This window comes from Thalassophryne amazonica, chromosome 10, assembly GCF_902500255.1.
Source record: "Thalassophryne amazonica chromosome 10, fThaAma1.1, whole genome shotgun sequence".
NCBI classification, from domain to species: domain Eukaryota; kingdom Metazoa; phylum Chordata; class Actinopteri; order Batrachoidiformes; family Batrachoididae; genus Thalassophryne; species Thalassophryne amazonica.
Window position 1 is genome coordinate 30,961,907 of NC_047112.1, and position 23,958 is coordinate 30,985,864.

The window sequence follows — 23,958 nt, forward strand, 5'->3', positions numbered from 1 at the left end:
GAGGATCTTCAGATAGCACAAAATCCCAGTTTACTTTAAACCAGTCAACACCTTGAGACAGAAATTAGTTCACCCTAAAGACATCCCTAGTTACAAACAGAGCAATGTAGTGTATCATATCAGATGTCAGGAAAACTAATGAACACTACATAGGTGAGACGAAGCAACTTTTACACGAGGCTATACCAGCACCGCAGAGAGGTCGCCAGTGGACCTCAGTCTGCAGTTCATCTCCACCTGAAAGACACTAACCACACGTTTGAGGACAAGGAAGTTAAAATCTTAGCCAGAGAGAAGAAATGGTTTGAGAGAGGTGTCAAGGAAGCATTCTTTGTAAAACAGTTGAAACCCAGCCTTAACCTCCCGATCCACGCACACCTCCCCCAGCTCCTCCGGGGGAACCCCGAGGCGTTCCCAAGCCAGCCGAGAGATGTAGTCCCTCCAGCGAGCCAGCCGAGAGATGTAGTCCTCCTTCCCCGGGGCCTCCTCCCAGTGGGACGTGCCCGGAACACCTCTCCAGTGAGGCGTCCAGGGGGCATCCGGAAAAGATGCCCGAGCCACCTTAACTGACTCCTTTCGACATGGAGGAGCAGCGGCTCGACTCCGACCTCTAAAAACGCGTGTGTTATCTATGTAGGACTGGAGTTGTGTAAGGAAGGGCATCCATCATAAAACCTGTGTAGAATCTTTATTGTATCCGATGTGGCCATCCTGAACAACTGATAGTCAAAAGATGAACAGTGTACAGACCTAATTAAACAAGTCTGTTTTACACTGTCTGCACAAAATTTGGCTTGCTGATCTGTTAAGCATATTGTGTGCATTTTTCCTCCTGCCACCCTTGGCAGTTATTTTGTGATTCTTACTGTTAAATTTAAAATTTTAATTGAACTTTGCATTTATTTTAGCTCCTTATTGCATTGGCTTTGGAGTGTTTCATGTGCTGCTTGATTTGTACTTTTACCTTCTGGGAAAGACCAGCTTGGTTGCTCAGATGTGTAATGAATGTCGTAAAGTCTACGAGTCATACTGCCAGAGCACCGCGTGGAGCTTAGCTTCATCACAGGAGTGTGACTGCATGTTTTTGTTGTTGTTGTTGTTGTTTTTGGCTGCAGCCTGAAAACATTTCAGTCAGAGTGAGAGAAAAGCAGGAGGAAAGTGACAAGGCACAGAAAGTGGTGGTCAGAGAGTGTAACAGTCTCCACTTACACCCGTTAATCAGATGAACAGAATGTTATTTTGTACTTGTCTTACAGCGGTTTAACTGTAAAATGTAAATTAACATGGTAGCATGGTAGGTTTTTTCCCCTTCTATTATAATTTAAATTGCTTTAAATAAAATGCTTCACTGGAACAACTTCCCTTTTTAATTTTTAATGCATTATACCAAAATAATAATAATAATTGCAAGTACTTTTGACCTTTTCACTTTTTCCTGTAATTTCATCATACAATTCCACGACATTGCAGCAGCTCATTATAAAAAATGAGAAGTTAAAAAAAAAAATAGTTGCAGCTCTTGCCTTGTATGCCCTGCATCAATTTTACCAGTCCATAAGCAGACGTTAGTGCTGCAAAACTACATTACCAGAGAAAAACGGTAAGACTTCGCCCCTGGCTTTCTAAAGCTCCGTATAAGTAGCTCGTTTTTGCTGCTCTTAATAGTCTAAATGTCTATATAGTTACATTTGCTCCAGTCTTTTAGTGATAAAATGCAAATAACGTTCATTTTGAATTCGTGATGTGCCAAGCTGTGTGAGTCTGCTTCGTCTGTTTAAATGGTTTGAGAGAAATATCGCACAGTCAGTCATTCCTAAATTGTTTGCCCTGTGTATTGCTTGGTTTTTATGTGTGCGTGGCTGGTTCCTGCTTGACCATCCATTAGCACGAGATTTAATTTGGTTCACACAAATATAATTTTTTTTTAACCTTTCTGTCTTTTTTGTTAATCTGTAATTTTATTATGCATTTGGTGTTACAGCAAGTCAATGCAGTGATGCACAGCACCAGTGCATGTGCCAAACTATGACTTGTTACAAACAGTGAAAGCTGTAATTTAGTCTTTGCTTATAAATATACTTAGTTTCTTTGTTAGCGGTTATTTGCCACCTGTAAAGAAGCATTGTACCTTTTCCCTTTGGCATAATTCACAAGATGAATTGTTACGCAATGAATCACACGCTTGATGTATTTATTGCAAACAAGGGATATGGATCCAAATATTATTTGTACTAAGATGCTTCTGTTCCAGTAGTACACCAAAAAAGGGGTCACATCTGGAAGTATGTGTTGGTTTCATGTCCTGACATCTACTACACTATGGATCAGCCCTGAGTCTCGATTGGCAACCAACCAGGTTGGCCACTGGAGCTTCTACATGTGCCAAAAGTAGTCATTCATTAACTGTAACCAGGTGAATGGGCATCCCCTTGACCTTCTCCATTTACTGGATTCTCAGCACTAATGCTTGCAAAAGCTGACATTAAAATTTTCATATTCATCATTTATGAATTTATGCATATATCTGCGAATTAGCTTTATCATTCCTTTACATTTGGGCGGATTTGTAGTTGAGTCTTGTTGCTTGTTCCAAGCAGAGTTAACAGGTGGGCACTTGATGCCATGGTGGATATAAGCTTTTATTATTAAGAGCCAATTTTTTTTAAGGATCAGGTGGGCTGTGATTCAAGCCGACTCGGATTTCAATGAAACATGACTGAAAGATGGATCCTACCAAGAAACAAACTTTCCCAAAATTTTTCGACCGAAAACCAAATGGTGACCTTGCCAGCTTGGAGACGTGATGGCGCTGAATGTAACACCACTTGAAAGATGGAAAATTGGTGAAATATCAGTTTTTGCACATTTTTACCTTGAACTTTGTTGACCCCTGGCAAGGTCACTGTTTGGTTTTCGGCCAAGAAATTTTAGAAAAGTTTGTTTCTTGGTAGGTTCCATCTCTGAGCCAAGTTTTGTTGAAAGCCGAGTCGGCTTGAATCACACCCTACTGTAAACCTGCCTGAACTTTAAAAATATTGGCTCTTAAGATTTATAGTGAAAAATAGATTGTGTAAATGAAGGTTGAGATGCTAAAATTGTCTTGAAATCAGTTGAAAATGACAGACATGACCATGTAACTGCTTTTCTCATTTAACTGTTTACACTTCATTCTCTAGTCCACCATTGCACCACTCTTTTCTCCCACTCCCTCAGCAGCTGTCCAGACTTGCAGTGACTTTGGCAGCAGCTGTTGGAGAACTATGTGATTGTGATGCAAGCTCTGCTTCATTGTCAGTGGTGTGTGTGTTATGTCGCTAAGGTAATCACAGCATCCTGTGAAAGGGGAGTAGGTTTTCTGTCAACTTCAAAGCTCCTTCCTGTTGCTCTTGCACCAATATATACGCACGCGCAAAGGTGTTTCCACCTCAGTTTCCACCTGGCTCAGTGGACGGATTATTAAAGGAATGCTTTTAAGGTGCTTGAAAGCAAGCAGTAGTTTTGAAGAAGAATGGACGGCTCTTAGTAGATGTCATCTTGCCACAGGCTTCGATAAGGCAGAAGAGCCTAGTCACACAGGTAGACATTCTGAAGAATCAAATTGGGTATATTAGAAAATTTATTTGGTGTAATTGACATGAAGACAATTTGCATACAGTGACTGTACAGTCACTTTTTGCTTGTCATGAGGTTTTTTGTTGGTCTTTTGAGATTGTGGGAATTGAAAAGTTCAATAATTTCCCAGGAGACTGTAAAATTTTGCATGATTATGAGGTTCTTCTTTTACTCTTGACTTGTCAAAATTATATTGCACTCTCAGTGACACAACTTTCTTTCTCTAACTCTTACAACTCCTCTTCTTTCAGAAGCTCTTCATCGACCATTCGGGCTGGACTCTGCTGCACTGACGGAGGCAGTGCGCTGGAGCTCCAAGGAGAACCTCCTCGGAGCTGCTGAAAGCGACCCTAACCTCTTTGTTGCACTTTACGACTTTGTAGCCAGCGGTGACAACACACTCAGTATCACCAAAGGTAAGTAATGGAATCAGTGTTGTTTTAGTTTTGCTCATGTAATGGGTCGAAACCTGACTCTGAATAGCCACAAATGTACCATCATCGCCAAAGGGTGCTGCCACATTACCCGTTTTGATCTCCATCACTCATCGTTCTCAGCCACTCCTCAACTAATGACATTCATTTCAAGAGGGCCTCCTTTCTGTAGTCATTGCTATACTCTTCATGCAAACACGGCTAGTATCTCGTACAAAAAAAAAAAAAATATATATATATATATTTATTTATTTATTTATTTGTAAAACTGTTATGCTCGGGGTAAGTTGTGTGTCATTAAAAGTTACCCAACTGCTCCCATGATTTCCCTTTGTGTAGATGGACAGCAGGCACAATATTGGACCCAATATTCACTTGTTGTATACATCACTGTGTCAAGAGAGTATAGATCTGATGTGGTCAACATAACGGACTGTGTTTGGTATCCATCCCTTAAAGCTGCTATGCCAGCTGCAGAGGATGGAAACAAAGTTTAGACTCTGTGTCATGGAATGAATGCAGATTCCTGATGACATGTGTAGTCTTGCTCCGCAGTATGCTACTTGTGATGTGTTAATCTATGATCTGTTCAGCTGTAACAACATCAGCTGGGTGAGAATGGCAGGAAGAGTTTAATGACAGAGGTACTTAGCAGGCCCATTTCTGAGGTTAATCATTGTCTCTGTGTTAGAACAGACCTGAAGTACATTTTGAACAGTATGAGGCTGGAAAGCAGTGTTTCCATTCCCAGAGATTTAAAGACACAGAAGGCCAGTATAGATAATGCAGATAGATTGGTGAGCTGGGGTTCAGCTGTCTTTCTCTAATATACAGCTTCTTTTAATCCTTACTATTTAGTTTTTGCTTTGAGTTGCTGGACAATCTGGCTGACCGGGATAGTGGTTACATGTCAGTAGGTGTTTGGGCTCTGGTCTGTTAATTGATTTCATTGGAGTATATGGTACCCTGTGTTTAGTGTTACACAATCTCTAGAGATACCAGACACTGTGTCCTTATCATGACTGGTGTCTGCCGCATACTCCACGAAAATGTCCTGACTAATATTATAATGATTTTGAGCTTATTACTTGTTCCAGTTCTCGAAGTGGGGAAGTGTAATCTGATTGATCCTACAGATCCGGACTGTTTCTGTTCCATCCCAATTGAATAACTACTTTTTTCCAAGCATCATCCACTCACAGCCAGCTACTGCCCTCTTATGTCTTCTTCCTTCTCAGTCTTCCATCCCCAGCCCATTTGCTCCCTCATATCCCTGACATCAGTGACGCACAGAGACAACAGACCAAGTTGCTACATGTGTAGTTTTGCCTTGCCCTCTGTCATAAGGCTGCTTTGTATCCCACCCTTTTTGCATCCTGTAGCTTTATCTGAGAGGTGTTTTTCATTTGAACACATTGCCCATGTCATTTGATAGTGTCCCACCCTTACCCACTCCCTTAGAAACAGTAAACAGAAGTCATTGTGACCAGTAATTCATTCTGAGTTTAATTTTTTCTCATTCCAAATTGATATAGTCATGTCCATAGGTATTTGGACAGAGACATAATTTTTTTTGTAATTTTAGTCTCTGTGCACCACCACAATGGAGTTGAATTGAAACACTTGAGATGTGATTGCAGTGTGGACTGTTTTTAATTCAAGCTGTTTAGCAAAGTCATCTTTAACCACTAGGAGTGATAGTCATTTGTATACTTTCAGCACCCATAAGTAATTGGACAATAAATATAAGGATTATTTTGAATATGAATTATCACTTTTCCTCATTTTCTTTAAAAAAAAAAGTGAGGGGATGGAGAAACAAACATTTCCAAGTCAAAAAACATGTTTCACACTTCATTTAATTTGTAAAAAAAAAAAAAAGAAAGAAAGAAAGACACATTGAGAACTTGGAAAGGTTCATGTATCTTTCCAATACCTTGGCTATGAACTCCAACTCCATTGTGATGAAGAGACAAACTATATAATATGTGTGTGTGTATGTGCCATATATATATATATATATAGAGAGAGAGAGCTCTGCCCAACTACTTAAGCAGCTAAATGGAATCCTGTAATTAACATTTCCTGCAAAGCTGAACAAAAAAAAGCTGGAAAAAAGTAAATCAAGATCTCATAATTGCAAGCTCTTCTGAAAAAACATACAGCGCAATTTTGGTGTGAAAAGGGTATCCATTTTCTAACCACTAGTGTTTCTTCATACCTTTTAGTGCTCTAAGTTCTCTCACCTGTGTCCAGGGGAGAAGCTGTGTGTGCTGGGCTGCAACCAGAATGGTGAGTGGAGTGAAGTGCGCTCTAAAAATGGTCAGGGTTGGGTTCCATCCAACTACATCACACCAGTCAACAGTCTGGAAAAGCACAGCTGGTACCACGGGCCTGTCTCTCGCAGTGCTGCCGAGTATTTGCTGTCATCTCTCATCAATGGCAGTTTCCTGGTCAGAGAAAGTGAGAGCAGCCCTGGGCAACTATCAATTTCTCTTCGATATGAGGGAAGAGTCTATCACTACCGGATCAACACAGCCTCTGATGGCAAGGTAGAAGTATGAACAGTTCAGAATTCATCAGCAGAATGTGAGTTATGTCACTGACTTTTGCTCTGTGTAGTTGATTGGTGCAATTAGATTTTTCAAGTTATTGAAGTTATTAAAAAAAAAAAAATTTCTTTCTGCAGCAATGTTTCTCAGAAGTGATACTCAGGCTTTGCTGTTGCTTATTAACGGTGCCCTTCTCTGCGTCCTTTCCATTTTTGCCCTCCCACTCAGGTATATGTGACATCTGAGAGTCGTTTTTCCACGCTAGCTGAACTGGTCCACCACCACTCCACTGTAGCTGATGGGCTTGTCACTACACTACACTACCCTGCACCAAAATGTAACAAACCCACAGTATATGGTGTGTCACCCATCCACGACAAGTGGGAGATGGAGCGCACCGACATCACCATGAAGCACAAGTTGGGAGGAGGCCAGTATGGGGAAGTGTATGTGGGAGTGTGGAAAAAGTACAACCTCACAGTGGCTGTCAAAACACTCAAGGTTTGTGTGCATTCTTGTAATAATTTGCTTTTGCCAAAACTTTGAATTACTATTGTTATTATTATAAATGAGAAGGGGGAAATTGTTATAAATCGCCATCTGCAGTTGGTGTTTGGTATTACATGTGAATGTCGAGTTTTTTTTAATCCAACTTTGTCAATTCATTACAGTGAAGATCTTCTGTTTTCTTTTTTTCCTATACATTTCTTTTCTCATTATTAATGTTAGGAAGACACAATGGAAGTTGAAGAATTTCTGAAGGAAGCAGCGGTGATGAAGGAGGTTAAACACCCAAACCTTGTTCAGCTATTAGGTCAGTATTCATCATGACCACTGGTTATATTCAACAAGAATTTCTTTGTTACAGCTTGTTTCATGTGTGAATTATACGTTTTTAATTCTAATAAGATTTCATACAGTATTAATGTCATAATATTCTGGACTCCTGAAAATGACACCATGCATCACTTTGGTGTTGGCATCTGAATTGTATCTTCATCCTCTCTCTTAGGTGTGTGTACATTGGAGCCTCCATTCTACATTGTTACAGAGTACATGCCACACGGTAATCTGCTAGACTACTTGAGAGAGTGCGACAAGGAGGAGGTGAATGCTGTGGTTCTGCTTTACATGGCCACACAGATCTCCTCTGCCATGGAATATCTGGAGAAGAAAAACTTTATACACAGGTAAGTGCTGGTTTTCATGTGTCTATAAAGACATGCCTCTCCTTCTTTGTATCCTGTGGCTGTATTGGAACTATCAAATTTTTCTGTCCCAACATGCCTTTTTCACCTTTGAATGCTGATTTGTTCCTTCATCTCTTGTTTCAGGGACCTTGCAGCAAGAAACTGTCTGGTTGGGGAGAACCATATTGTGAAGGTTGCAGACTTTGGGTTGAGCAGGTTGATGACTGGTGACACCTACACTGCCCATGCTGGAGCCAAGTTCCCTATCAAATGGACTGCACCAGAAAGTCTTGCATACAACACCTTCTCCATCAAGTCTGATGTCTGGGGTGAGCAGTGAATGTGTGAATTCTCATTACCAATTTGCTATCTTCAAGCTTACTCCCTGTGCTTGTAACACTGTAGGTGAGTGGGTGAGTGAGTTAGTCGCTTGTGTAAGCTAAAACTCAAAAACGATAAATGCGCTAATTTTGTAATGTCACCAAATTAAAATACAGGGCTGTGAAATTCGAGGAAAATTTGGAGGGGGGTGGGGCTGCAGCATCCAGGAGCCGGGGTCTAGGGCCCTCTGGTGCCCCAGAATTAAATTTTTATCTAATGATACTTTTTCAGCATCTCCTGGAAGAACAAATCTCAAAATTAGGGATATTTAACCCCTTAACTCCCATCGTCGCATATATGCTACAATCTCTGACTCAAATATGCAACTTACCAAATTGACCTGTATGCCTGTTGTCGCAAATTTGCAACATACCATCATTATTATTATAACATTATAACATAAAGTCATTACCAGAATACCCAATATTACTATCTAGTTTTTGTGCAAAAGTGAAATTAATAATCTCAACATTATTTACCATCTACTTAAAGGCAAAAACACACACAAAACATTTTTTTATATACAGTTATATAAATTCGGGCGTTAAGGGATTAAATGATCCTACATTCAACCTTTTATTTGACCTGTCAATGATGATGTTGAAATAACAGAATATGATGTGGAAGTAGGACCTGGAATGATTTTCCTTTTAATTGTAAACCAAATTATGCATTAACTCAGAACATTTAAACTACATGAAATTTATGAAGACTGAAAAGACTGTTACAGCATTTCAAAAACCACAGCTAAAGCTTGTAGAATATTTGGAAAATCATGGTAAAATATCAATAACATACGTTATAGTAAAAAGTCACTTATATTCTTGTGTAAATTCATGCAGCCTAAATCCATCCAAAGCCACAATGTCTTTTTTACAATGAAAGAAAGTCTAGATTAGTGAAAAAAGTCACATAATCTTGTCTAAAATCGTGTTTGAACAGCAGAATGTTTATTTTCTGGGGAGATAAAAATTCTTACCGTTTTCCTGAGAGCACACTTCACTTTTCCCGTTTCTTTTATCTTTCAGGTGTGTTGATGAAAACAGCGACGATTCCATGGATTCTTGTCGTTATAACAGTCTTTCTCGCCGTCTTCTCTCTGTGCGATGTCGCTCCGTGACACAAACATGCTGCAAAATCTTCTTTTAAAAACTTGAAAGCTCTAAAAGTTTGGGATGTCCACATGCTAAGTTTTAGCCACACAGCGTCGCCGCAGCAACCAACAAGTCCTGCTTTACGACAACTGTCGTAACAGCTACACTTTGAGTGGCATTTTTCTCCTCGAAACTCCGCGGATCCGAGGAAACCGATTTGTGTCTGTAACACACAGATCAGTGTTTGCGGACTTATAAAACCTGCACGATGTCGTAAAAAAAGAGAACGCTTTGCAATAAGCATTTTAAAAACTCAGTGATGTTCACGGTTAAAGAGTACATCACTAACACCCCCCTCCCCATGATGAAATCCGCGGAATCCCGCAGATACGCAGAGTTTTCACAGCCCTGAAAATAACGTATGAGGACAAACCCTTTTGCACCTGGAGAACTTTGGTGCAGCAGCTCAATCAAATCAAATCAATTTTATTTATATAGCGCCAAATCACAACAAATGGTTGCCCCAAGGCGCTTTATATTGTAAGGCAAAGCCATACAATAATTACGGAAAAACCCCAACGGTCAAAACGACCCCCTATGAGCAAGCACTTGGCGACAGTGGGAAGGAAAAACTCCCTTTTAACAGGAAGAAACCTCCAGCAGAACCAGGCTCAGGGAGGGGCAGTCTTCTGCTGAGACTGGTTGGGGCTGAGGGAATCAAAAATCAAAAAATATATTTTTGTTCAGCTCATATAATAAGCCCATATCTGCCACTTGCAGGATTGTTAGTAGATGCTGGATGGATTATGATAAATTGTCAACAGCTGCGGTGTATTGGTAGGTAGATTGTCTGCCACCTTCTGAAAACAGGGCACATTGTGTGCACTCCATCCACTAGCACCCACCTTCACATCAACATCAGCTAACAATTTAAGGTAGCAGGAAGAAACACAGTGTGCACTGTGCACAAATATGGTACAAATGGTATAGCCGTTTATTGTCATTGTACAACTGGGGCATACTATGAAATTAGAGAAAGCTTTTCCCCTCCAGTACAAGAACAAGACACTTCTAGAATAGAATAAATAAAATAGAATAAAATAAGAAATATGTAAATAAGGTATAAAAAACTGGAATGGGTATAAAAAGGTACAAATATTGTAATTGGTTGGGTTATATTGCACTACAATAGCAATATCTTGGCTCCACAAATCAACAGTTCAATCCAATTATTATCCATTTCCATTAAAAACTGTCTACTGGAATTGAAACGTAAGACTGGAATCAAAGAATGGATAGAACATGTGGCTGGAGATTGTACCTAATGTTTTGTCAATATTGTAAATAAGTGATGGCAACTTAAAACACTGTTCCCAAACGTTTTGAAAACTTTACATCTGTGTTTCAGAGCATTGTGCCATACTCCATATTAATTGGATGGCATCACATGCTGTGCTAAATCAGGCCTCATTATATCACCAACGATTTAAAAATGTTCCACTTTATTTGCGCTGCACTGGTGCTGAAATAATAAAACACAAGTGAGTGAATGGCTATGACCAGAGCAGGGTCCATACGTGCATGAGCACATGGGTTGCTTCTTTCCGATGTGTTCATCTTGTATTCTCACAAATGTTCTTACAGCGTTTGGGGTGCTGCTGTGGGAAATTGCAACCTACGGTATGTCTCCATACCCAGGCATCGATTTGTCTCAGGTCTATGATCTCTTAGAGAAAGGCTACCGCATGGAACAACCTGAGGGCTGTCCACCAAAGGTTTATGAACTCATGAGAGCATGTGAGTCTTTGTTACAATACCTTCCTCCTACTAAACCACCAAATAGTAGCTTTCTAGTTCACATGCTCCTCACATCATTTGTAGTTGTTGCACACGTTGCTTTCTTCTTCTCAATGAGATATGAAAAGGTACTTGACAGCTTGTTGTGTATTTTTTCCAGGCTGGCAGTGGAGTCCATTGGACCGGCCTTCTTTTGCTGAGATCCACCAAGCATTTGAAACGATGTTTCATGACTCAAGCATTTCTGAAGGTATTCTGGTAGTTCAATATCTGCTTTGTAAAAGCATGTGAAGTAGCTGCACGAAGTAATTCACACAAGTGAAATAATATTGTTTCTGACCATTATAATGGTGGGTAACATATGGATCAATGTACAACCCCAATTCCAATGAAGTTGTGACATTGTGTAAAATGTAAATAAAAACAGAATACAATGATTTGCAAATCCTCTTCAACCTATATTCAGTTGAATACACCACAAAGACAAGATATTTAATGTTCAGACTGATAAACTTTATTGTTTTTGTGCAAATATTTGCTCATTTTGAAATGGATCCCTGCAACACGTTTCAAAAAAGCTGGGACAGTGGTATGTTTACCACTGTGTTACATCAACGTTCCATCTAACAACACTCAGTAAGCATTTGGGAACTGAGGACACTAATTGTTGAAACTTTGTAGGTGGAATTCTTGCTTGATGTACGACTTCAGTTGTTCAACATTCCGGGGGTCTCCGTTGTTGTATTTTATGCTTCATAATGTCCCACACATTTTCAGTGGGTGACAGGTCTGGACTGCAGGCAGGCCAGTCAAGTACCCGCACTCTTTTACTACAAAGCCACGGTGTTGTAACACGTGCAGAATGTGGCTTGGCATTGTCTTGCTGAAATAAGCAGGGACGTCCCTGAAAAAGACGTTGCTTGGATGGCAGCATGTGTTGCTCCAAAACCTGGGTGTACCTTTCAGCATTTATGGTGCCATCACAGATGTGCAAGTTGCCCATGCCATGGGCACTAACACACCCCCATACCATCACAGATGCTGGCTTTTGAACTTTGTACTGGTAATGATCTGAATGGTCTTTTTCCTCTTTTGTCCAGAGAGAGAAGTCCATGATTTCCAAAAACAATTTGAAATGTGGACTCATCAGACCACAGCACACTTTTCCCCTTTGCGTCTGTCCATTTCAAATGAAAGTTCTCCAGATTCTCTGAATCTTCTGATTATATTATGGACTGTAGATGATGGAATCCCTAAATTCCTTGCAATTGAACGTTGAGAAACATTGTTCTTAAACTGTTGGACTATTTTTTCACGCAGTTGTTCACAAAGTGATGATCTTCGCCCCATCTCTGTTTGTGAATGGCTGAGCCTTTTGGGGATGCTCCTTTTGTACCCAATCATCAACACTCACCTGTTTCCAATTAACCTGTTCACCTGTGGAATGTTCCAAACAGGGGTTCTTTGAGCATTCATCAATTTTTCCAGTCTTTTGTTGCCACTGTCCCAGCTTTTTTGAAACGTGTTGCAGGCATCCATTTCAAAATGAGCAAATATTTGCACAGAAACAATTACGTTTATCAGTTTGAACATTAAATATGTTGTCTTTGTGGTGCATTCAATTGAATATAGGTTGAAGAGGATTTGCAAATCATTGTTTTCCGTTTTTACATTTTACATTTCACACAATGTCCAACTAAATTGGAATTGGGGTTGTAGTTGTAGTTGGTCAGATGCCTTGGATTCTTATTTTGAGTCTTCTTTCTTTACATTACAGAGGTAGCAGAGGAGCTCTGTAAGACTGCCTCTGGTCACTGTGGACCACTACACTCTTTCAGTCATGACCTGCCCCTGTTGCCTTCCAAATCTCGCACAGTCCACAAGCACACTGAAAACAAGGAAAACATTGAAGGTGGCCTTGATGGGCGGAACGACCATGGCATGCACAGTCACTCAGGTACAGCAAGTCATGCTTACCTCACCACCAAACAATCAGGTGCACCCTCTTATGATTCTGCAGATACCCAAGATGACACTGTTTCAGTGAGGAAAAAGAACTGCAGCGTCGCCAAGTATACCAACTCAGGAGAAGAGCAGTGATTTTTCCGACCAACTGACCATCAGTACAGACAGATCTGCGCACACACCTTAAAAATATGTGGCCTACAAACACACCATTATTTTAGGACATCTGTGCTTTTGCGCAGTTGAAATATATATATATAGATATATAAAGTACTTACTTTAATGTACTTTAAAGATTTAAAATCACGAAAACCATTGTACACCACAAAAAGGAAATAAATGCAAGACTTGAAAATATTTCATATAAAGTTATTACATAAAAAAATACTTTCATCACTATAAATATCAACTAATAAAAAAAACCTTCTTTACCGTTTGTATTAAAAATAACTTTTAGCTCCACCCTTTTTTGGGGCTTAGGGCGCCACAGTGGATCCATATGGGTCTGCATATTGATTTTTGACACAACTCCATATTAGATACAGAATGAACACGGATGGTCTTGAACCAAGGAACCTGTTTTGAAAGCAAGTGCACTGATCACTTAGCCACCGCACTGACAATATTGTAAACAGTCAGTGACTGGACTTGGCCACTGTGTTTAATATAATGGGTCATAGTGTCTGTATTGGGGCTGTCTTTTTTTGGGGGAAGTGGGGGTAACTTATTGTTGCTGTCGTGTGTGTGTGTGTGTGTGTGTGTGTGTGTGTGTATGTGTGTCTGTCAGTTGACTAAAACAATTACTGTATTTATGGGACTATAAATCGCACCACATTACAAGCCTCATCTCTCAAAAAATGCATCATGAAGAGGAAAAAACATCTGTCACACCAGAGTCCAAGTCTAATTTATTTTTGAAACATATTTCTCAAGAATTCAAGGAAATGCATTTTGTAACGATCTGGAATGACTGTTCAGCCACACAGTAGCCTAAAAGATATAGGTTAAATATGTTTATTGTTTTTTCTTGTTTCCACTGAACTGAAAACGTACCAAACCATGATTTTAGTGTACTGCTACACCCTGTGTTTGGACATTCTGTTTTTCCGAAGTATAAGTTGCACATGTTAAACAAAAACAAACAAACAAGCCTCTTGAAGAGCAAAAACCCATATATAAGTCACACTTTTTTCTGTATTGTCAGCTCTTTTAATTTTGGATTTTTGTGTGTTGTTGTGGTGTACTTTTTAGCATTTATTGTTTTTATATTAGAATTTATTTTGTTTAGTTCTTTGATTCCTGGGAAAATTCTATAAAATGTTCATTATTATTATTATTCTTTTTTTTGGGGGGGGGGGGGGGGGGGGTATATAAGTTGCCCCGTAGTATAATTCACAGGACCTCTCAAACTGGTAAAAAAAAATAAATAAATAAATTTTCAAAAGTGACTTACAGTCTAGAAAATAAAATCTTTATGATTGATTAATCTAAATGAATCTCTAATGTAAATTTGTGATGTGAAAAGTAATTTCTTACAGGTAGGCTTGGGTGCATCACACAGAACAGATTGAGCCAGACGGGAAGTAAAAACACAGCCGTCACACTGAACGCAGTCCATTTTCTAAATAAAACATCTTGTGTAGCCTGTAGATAGTATTTCACTTCATTGATAATAACATTAAAAACATTAAACACAATTAAAATGTCACAAAAAACAAACAAACACCTGTGTAACTGCATATATTACCATGGTAGAAGCACAAAATCAACAGAAAAATGTCCAATTTCAAAAGTAAACAAATGCAATGCTGAAACACTGCTAATGGGATCTGAAGTCACATGCATTACTGATTAAAACCTCATTATACATGCAACTTCCTGGTGGAATCAAGGGTGAGTTTACATCGAAACAGCTGGCTGATAAAGTGATTTGATGAGGCTGGGAGCATCAATTGCTGTATTAGTACTTAGCTTGCTATGAAGTGGTTTGAGTTGAAGTGGTAGATATTTAGAAATTTCCTGACTGCAGATTTTTCACAGAACAGTGTTCCTATCAACAGCTCCATCTTGGCATATTTCACATCCAGAGTTCCCGTTCACAGGGCCAAGCAGTGTCTTCATCATGTGCACAAATTTACTGTGCACAGAATGATGCCAGGATAAATGATCATCAGAGTGCAATTGAACCACTTAATTTTCTTGTAATTTTCTATAATTCTTCAAAATTTCATCAACATATCTGTACCAGTGTTGTCTCAGACCAGTCGTTGCTGATCAAAAAGGGGAATGAGCAGCACAGGTGGAAGTAAAACAAGCAAATGCAAGCACTTAAACAATTAAAGTAGTAACAAGTCGTCACAAATAGTGAAAGTGAAAATAGGAAAAAGACATCAAAGAAGATTTAGGATTCAGCCAGACTCCAGCAATCCAAACAAGATGGCTAGAGTTATTAAACAGGTCTTACAGCTGGACCGTGAGGTGAAGATCGATCGCTCACACCCGACACTTGCTCCCAGAAAGCCAGGAGATAGTTGCAAAGTTGCATTATGTTGGAGATGCCGTGGATATTTTGAGGCGCACCAGGGATAAAGCCCCGCTGATGTACAACGGCAAGAGGATCAGCATCTTTCCGGACTACATTACAGCTGTGGCTAAAGCTCGAGCTGCCTTTTCAGATGTCCGGAAAGCTCTTCGCGGACACCGTGATGTACGTTTTGGACTATTTTATCCAGCAAGGTTCAGAATTACCTTCAAGAATGAGAATGTGGAGTTTAAAGATCCCGCAAAGGCCATGGACTACATACAGAACACTATCCTCTGTGGTGCCAAAGTCAACCCTTAATGTCAAGGTTTGGTGTGATCGAATACTATATTACTTTATAAACTAACTCTTGGATGAAGCGGTTTGTTGTGTGAAAAGAATCATAGTACATCGGTAACGATAAGTTTGGCCCTTTTTTTTTTTGTTTGTTTTGTTTTTTTATTTTTATTTTTTTTTTGTCTTTTAAGATATGTCGAGTAATTTACAGAGTTTTGTTTTTGTTTCTGTAAATGGGTATTGTGCATTTTTGGTTGTTTTAAGGTACTTTATAACAGGTCTGCAGGGGCCTGAGCTTCATTGTTTTTCCTTATTTTTTGTTTTGCTCCCATCCTATTAGTGTACACAGCCCTTCTAGTAGACTGCATTTTATGCTGCTTTTATAGTGGCTAGGGACTAAACCCACCTTTTTGCGTTTCAGCTGTTCAAGTTATTGTTAATAATTGTGTTTTCTGCCTTCCGATCCCACTGTGTCCAGGGGATCTAATATTGCTTAAAAGAACAACAGAACTTTTGTTTACTTCGGATTTTATCTCTTCAAGTACAAAGATGTCTTATATTTACAGTTCGTATTTGTTTGGGTTAACTTTTCCTTACATATTGCCACTGTTAACTCTCATTCCGCACACCTCTCTTCCACTCTGCTGCCCATTCCCCAAAGCAACTCATCCAATGCCTGATTATACTCATATAAGGTCTGAGTTATGAGCCCACTGACAATTGTAAGTTACAATGTGAGGGGTTTGAATAACCCAATTAAAAGGAAGAAAATATTATTTCAGCTTAAATATTTTAAATGTCAAGTGGCATTATTACAAGAGACACATTTATCAGATATGGAACATCTAAAATTGAAGAAATCCTGGGCAGACAAGGTTTATTACTCATCTCACCACTCTGGCAAAAGATGAGGGGTCACAATACTGATCCATAGACAAGTTAATTTTACCGAAACATTAGTACACAGAGATGCAGAGGGCAGATTTATCCTTTTGAATGGATTGTTAGATGGCATACTTGTCTCCTTTATTAATGTATATGCCACAAACGAGGATCAACCAGGATTTATAAAGTTAGTATTTAACAAGCTTAATGAGTACAGCTCTGGTCTCTTACTTATGGGGGAAACTTTAATTGTGTAATGTTTCAACAAGACAGGCAACATCCACCTAAAACACCGATATCTAAAATGGGAAAGATCCTGAAACATTTTTCTACAGAAGCAGGTATTGTTGATATCTGGAGAACAAAATTCCCAAGACAAAGATATTTTACATTTTATTCAAATTGACATGCATCATACTCAAGGATAGATTACTTTTTACTCCCAAAGCTGAAATGCATTAGAGTTGAGGATATAACTTTTATGGCCATTACACGTTCTGATCACGCTCCAGTTGTGCTCCGGTGGGATATAGGCTTGATGCCAATTTCTAAGCAGTGGAGATTGAACGCCTCTCTCCTTAGTGACAAAGATTTCATTGCCCTTATCAAAACAGAGCTCATGAATTATGTTGATACAAACAACACACCTGACATTTCACCTATAGTGCTGTGGGATTGTGCAAAAGCTTATTTAAGGGGGTGCGTAATTTCTTATGCTTCAGAAAAAAGAGGCAAAAGATGGCTAAAAAGGTAGAATTGGAGAATAAAATTAGAGACCTAGAGCAAAAGCATAAATGCGCAATGGCGCCTAATCTTACTGCTGACCTTAATGTGGCCCGTAAGGAACTCCAAGAGTTGTTATCTGACAAGATAGAAGGAAATTTACGATTTGCTAAACAGCAGTATTATGAGCATGGAAATCGGGCAAGTAGGCTTTTGGCTTTTAAGTTACGAAAACAGCAATCTTCTAATATCGTTCATAAATTGAAATTGGGGAATAAATGTATATTTAAACCACATGAAATAGCTGAAGATTTTACAAAGTTTTATAAATCCTCTCTATCAGGATTCTGATGCCTGTTCTGATGATTCAAAAATAGCAGATTACCTTCAAAGTATTAATGTAACTGAACTATCAGACTGATGCCACGTATTTGGATCAACCAATTCAAGATTATGAAATTAAGCAAACAATTGCACGTCTCAAAAACAACAAATGCCCTGGTCCGGATGGATTTATAAATGAATTTTATAAATGTTTCCATGAAGAACTCACTCCACTTCTCTTAAATTCGTACCATTATTCACTACGCATCAAAACAGTGGTTTCAGAAGCAACATTGATAGTGCTACTTAAAGAAGGTAAATACCCGACAGACTGTAGCTCTTATAGACCATTATCTATGTTAAATGGAGATGTTCGTATTCTGGCAGCTATACTGGCACGACAATTGAATGACTTGATACCTAAAATTATTCATCCGGACCAAACAGGTTTTATTGCTGGGAGACATTATGGGAATAACTTAAGACGCCTGCTTAATATTACAGTAGTGTTCAGAATAATAGTAGTGCTATGTGACTAAAAAGATTAATCCAGGTTTTGAGTATATTTCTTAGTGTTACATGGGAAACAAGGTACCAGTAGATTCAGTAGATTCTCACAAATCCAACAAGACCAAGCATTCATGATATGCACACTCTTAAGGCTATGAAATTGGGCTATTAGTAAAAAAAAAAAAAAAAAGTAGAAAAGGGGGTGTTCACAATAATAGTAGTGTGGCATTCAGTCAGTGAGTTCTTTAGTTTTGTGGAACAAACAGGTGTGAATCAGGTGTCCCCTATGTAAGGATGAAGCCAGCACCTGTTGAACATGCTTTTCTCTTTGAAAGCCTGAGGAAAATGGGACATCCAAGACATTGCTCAGAAGAACAGCGTAGTTTGATTAAAACATTGATTGGAGAGGGGAAAACTTATACGCAGGTGCAGAAAATTATAGGCTGTTCATCTACAACGATCTCCAATGCTGTAAAATGGACACAAAAAAAACAGACGTGTGGAAGAAAACGGAAAACAACCATCAAAATAGATAGAAGAATAACCAGAATGGCAAAGGCTCACCCATTGATCAGCTCCAGGATGATCAAAGACTGTCTGGAGTTACCTGTAAGTGCTATGACAGTTAGAAGATGCCCGTGTGAAGCTAATTTATTTGCAAGAATCCCCCGCAAAGTCCCCCTGTTAAATAAAAGACGTGCAGAAGAGGTTACAATTTGTCAAAGAACACATCAACTGGCCTAAAGAGAAATGGAGGAATATTTTGTGGACTGATGAGAGTAAAATTGTTCTTTTTGGGTCCAAGAGCCGCAGACAGTTTGTGAGACGACCCCCAAACCCTGAATTCAAGCCACAGTTCACAGTGAAGACATGAAGCATGATGGTGCAAGTATCGTGATATGGGCATGTTTCTCCTACTATGGTGTTGAGCCTATATATACCAGGTATCATGGATCAGTTTGGATATGTCAAAATACTTGAAGAGGTCATGTTGCCTTATGCTGAAAAGGACATGCCCTTGAAATGGGTGTTTCAACAATACAATGACCCCAAGCACACTAGTAACCAAGCAAAATCATGGTTCCAAACCAACAAAATGAATGCCTTGCAGATGTGAAGAAATCATGAAAAACTGTGGTTATACAACTAAATACTAGTTTAGTGATTCACAGGATTGCTAAAAAAGCAGTTTGAATATAATAGTTTTGAGTTTGTAGCATCAACAGCAGATGCTACTATTATTGTGAACACCCCCTTTTCTACTTTTTTTACTAATAGCCCAATTTCATAACCTTAAGAGTGCATATCATGAATGCTCGGTCTTGTTGGATTTGTGAGAATCTACTGAATCTACTGGTACCTTGTTTCCCATGTAACAATAAGAAATATACTCAAAACCTGGATTAATATTTTTAGTCACAATGCACTACTGTTATTCTGAACACTACTGTATGTCACATCAAGAACAGAGTCAAACTACGACAACAATTCTTTCTTTGGATGCCCAAAAGGCATTTGATCAAGTCTCATGGAAGTACTTAATTCAAACATTAAAAAAGTTTAAATTTGGCCCTAAATTTATAGATTGGATTGAAACAATATACGAGGTCTGTTAGAAAAGTATCCAACCTTATTATTTTTTTAAAAAACCATATGGATTTGAATCACGTGTGATTGCGTCAGACAAGCTTGAACCCTCGTGCGCATGCGTGAGTTTTTTCATGCCTGTCGGTTGTGTCATTTCGCCTGTGAGCAGGCTTTGAGTGAGGTGTGGTCCACCCCTCTCGTCTATTTTTTATTGCGAATAAATGTCTGAATGATTTGGAGCTTTGCTGCATCAATTTTTTTCCAGAAACTGTGAGAGACCTCCAGGTGGACACCGTTCGAAAAATTAATATGGCTTTCAGTGACGATTTTATGGGGATTAAACAGATTACGGGGTGTTACTGCCACTTTAAGGACGGCTCACAACTGCTGAGAGCGCGGCGCGCTCCCAGCCCCCATCGACAGGCTGACACCCCGCTGGAACAACCAGATCATTTCCAACGTGAAAGCTTTGTTGATCCGAGACCTCGTCTGACTTTCACAAAAAGGCAGAAGATGTGGACATCAGCACTTTTTTGGCACATTACACCGTTACAGGAGTTTTTTTTTTTCATGTAAAAAGAAGCGGAGGGACGCGCCACGGAGCAGTTGTGGGCCGTCCTTAAAGCGGCAGTAACACCCCGTAATCTGTTTAATCCCCATAAAATCGTCCCTGAAAGCCATATTAATTTTTCGAACGGTGTCCACCTGGAGGTCTCTCACAGTTTCTGGAAAAAAATTGATGCAGCAAAGCTGCAAATCATTCAGACATTTATTCGCAATAAAAAATAGACGAGAGGGGTGGACCACACCTCACTTAAAGCCTGCTCATAGGCGAATGACGCAACCGACAGGCATGAAAAAACTCACGCATACGCACGAGAGTTCAAGCTTGTCTGACACAATCACACATGATTCAAATCCATATGGTTTTTTAAAAAAATAATAAGGTCGGATACTTTTCTAACAGACCTCTTATTCTCTACCACAAACGGCTGTTAGAGTTAATGGATTTCGGTCTGCAAGGTTTACTATGGAGCGTAGTTGTCGCCAAGGATGTCCACTGTCGCCCTTGCTCTTTGCTATTAGTATTGAGCCACTTGCTCAACTTAAAAGAGGTGAGGATAACATCAAAGGAGTATTAATTGGTGATGAAATTGATAAAATATCCTTGTACGCTGATAATGTCCTTCTGTATCTTACAGACACTGTTGTATGGCTGGGGGGCCTGGCTGCCTTTTTGTTTCTGTCTTTTGTTTTTCCTTCCAGGTGGCTTGCATTTGGGACTGAGTGGCTGTGTTGCTGAGGTTATCAGGACCTCACCCTGATCACCTGCGGCTCGTCAGGACTCACAGCTGAGGTGCATCTATATGGATTGGAACATGGTGTCATTTAAGACTGGAGTATACAGTGTGTATTTGCCAGAGACTCGACCTTGTGACCAGACGGGTGAGATCGTCGTCTCGGGAGCCATCTCATCATCAGTGGATGCAGAGAACGTCCAGGGTTTGATGCACGGTCTGTGAAAGAGGAGGGGGTGAGGTCTCACGCTCGTCAGCACACTTCCTGAGGTGCGTTAGATTTTGTGACTAACATTTATACAGTCAGTAAATGTGGTGTCCCTCACACCTTTTTATATTGAGCTGTATGTTAGTCATGTATCGGCTTCCACTGCAGTGGAGTTTTGTGAACTGGATGTTCCATGCCTGCAGGTTGGGAAGCTGATTAGTAATCAAGCCAGGAAGTGTTTGCTGTTTGTACACCTTTAAGTGTTCTCTCTGTGTGTAGAGTGTGGACTCACATAATGGTTCCTTCTTTCACAGACTCGGTTTGTTGCGGCCACCTGGGGGGTGTCGGCGGGGTCCTTGGGTCCGAACAGCTTCTGGCTCCGGACCGTTAGCGCTGCTGGGAGCGCACCACGCCAGACCGCACTTTCTTTTGTTATTTTTTGTATCACTGTTATGTATTAAATTCAGTTAGCCTTTGTACCGTGCTCTGCTTATTTCATACTGGGTCCTTCAAACGCTGGTCGGTTCTCCGAGCTGCGTCCGACACATAACAGTCCCTTTAACTACAATTCCATGTTTACTGGAAAAAAATATCAGTATATGGGTATTTTTCTGGGTATAAACTTAATGTCGATAAAACAGAGGCTATAGATGTTGTCGGTGATATCCCACCGGAGCTAAAACAGCAAAGTGGTTTTTGTTGGCCAAAAGAATGCATAAAGTATTTGGGTATTTCTATTCCCCCCTCACTGGACGGTAGACGGAAGAATAATTACTACCATAAAAAGGGATTTAGATTGTTGGTCAGCCTTTCCCCTTTCTCTGCTAGGTCGTGTAGAATCCATTCGTATGAATGTCCTTCTGAGATTTCTTTATTTGTTTCAAATGTTACCTGTTGGAATACCCAAAACAACATTTGAAGAAATGGATAAAATAATTTTGAAATTTATTTGGCAAGGTAAGCTCCCCCGGATAAAATATAAAACACTACAAAGACTTAAAGAAGAAATGGGTGTGAATCTTCCTAATCTCAAATATTAAGCACAATTAAAACCCTTGATTTCATGGATTCAAAATGATGATCATACAAAATGGGTGGGTATTGAACAAACAATGCAGGCATTACCGTTCATTGATGCTCCTGTTAAAGGTTTATCAAGGTGGACCATAACCACTCTTGATATATGGAAGAAAATAAAAATTGCCTTTAAGCTTCCAACTAATGTCTCTATTCTGTCTGATATTGGGTATATTAAATCCTTCACACCAGTTACTTTGGATACAGGCTTCCGGAAATGGGCAGATAATTGGTCTTATATCCATCAGCTAATAGATAAGGATGAGCTATTTGAGTCATTTGAACAGTTAAGAGAACAGTCAAAACTTCAAAAGAATTATTTTTTTAGATACCTTCAAATAAGGTCCTTTTTGTTATCCCACAAAGACTGGGAAAAAGTGATCGATCCTTCACCCAATGAACATTTTCAAAGTCCAATTCAAACGCACAAAGGGGATATGAAAATAATCACAAAGTTATATAAAATTTTCATATCCTCCCATATCCCAGATCCTCCGTGTTGCAATACCAAGGGTCTTAACAGTGGTAATACTTGGTGTCACTCCCCCTAAAGTGCAGCGACGAGATGCAACATACCTCTTGCACATTTTGTTTACAAGGGCATTGAAATGTATCACCTTGCCTTGGAGGAAAGTGGAACCACCCTCTTTCAATACTTGGGTCCAAATCAGAATATTTTTTCAACAACACAAAACCACATTATGCATACATTACAAAGGCATGGCTGCTTAGGTGGAGAATATGGATACTACAATGGCCTGCCTGCATTCCTGACCTCTTCCCAAGAGAGAATGTGCGAATTGGGGAATTTTGACAATGCAGAATGGGACAAAATAACAAAACTTTTTTAGTGTTGTGAGAAAGAATGTAAATGAATTAGTAAATACATTAGTGTACAAAACTTTGGGGGAGACGAGGGAACTCATCTGTTGCAGGCCTGAAATACAGGAATGGATGTGTATTAACAAATTAAATGAAGTTGAAAGCACACATTGACAATGTAAATCTAACAAATTACCGGTCCCCCCCACCACCCCCAAAAATCAGCCCGCCCTGCCTTCACTGCACATGTGTCATTAGCCGCAGATCATGGATTATCACCTCATTTCTGCTTAAAACTGCACTTCACTCATCATCTGTCTCAGCGACAGATATCTGAAGCTTTTGTACAACAATCATTTCCACATACATTCAGCATTATTTCATCATAAGACGGAGGAAGCGATCAGAGTGCCAAGGCTACACTAGCTGATGCGTTCACTGCGCGTCGGTCATTTCAAAACGTCAAAGTGTATGTGTGTGTGTGTGTGTGTGTGTGTGTGTGTGTGTGTGTGTGTGTGTGTGTGTGTGTGTGTGTGTGTGTGTGTGTGTGTGTGTGTGTACCCAAATTGGTTTCAACTCATCTGCCATGACCCCACAGGATTAAGCATGTAAACAAGACAGCTAGTATTTTATGTGATTTGTTTGTTCAAAAGAACTATTTTGCAGGCATTGTGACACTTC

The 23,958-nt window shown here is 39.6% G+C and overlaps 1 protein-coding gene across 3 annotated transcripts in view; it reads left to right on the forward strand.

Moving 5' to 3' along the window:
- abl2 (c-abl oncogene 2, non-receptor tyrosine kinase) overlaps window positions 1-23,958 on the forward strand; it is an 86,219-nt gene that overhangs the window by 49,195 nt on the left and 13,066 nt on the right. The window contains exons 1-10 of one of the 3 annotated variants that reach the window (XM_034179692.1): window positions 3,416-3,576; window positions 3,864-4,028; window positions 6,303-6,598; window positions 6,827-7,099; window positions 7,328-7,412; window positions 7,611-7,788; window positions 7,933-8,117; window positions 10,908-11,060; window positions 11,221-11,310; window positions 12,838-13,017. In XM_034179692.1, the coding sequence (XP_034035583.1) occupies window positions 3,465-3,576; window positions 3,864-4,028; window positions 6,303-6,598; window positions 6,827-7,099; window positions 7,328-7,412; window positions 7,611-7,788; window positions 7,933-8,117; window positions 10,908-11,060; window positions 11,221-11,310; window positions 12,838-13,017 (1,717 nt within the window). In that variant the 5' untranslated portion in view covers window positions 3,416-3,464. Of the gene's footprint in view, window positions 1-3,415; window positions 3,577-3,863; window positions 4,029-6,302; window positions 6,599-6,826; window positions 7,100-7,327; window positions 7,413-7,610; window positions 7,789-7,932; window positions 8,118-10,907; window positions 11,061-11,220; window positions 11,311-12,837; window positions 13,018-23,958 lie in introns of those variants that run through there. The other 2 variants (XM_034179690.1, XM_034179691.1) reach the window with 2 other exon arrangements.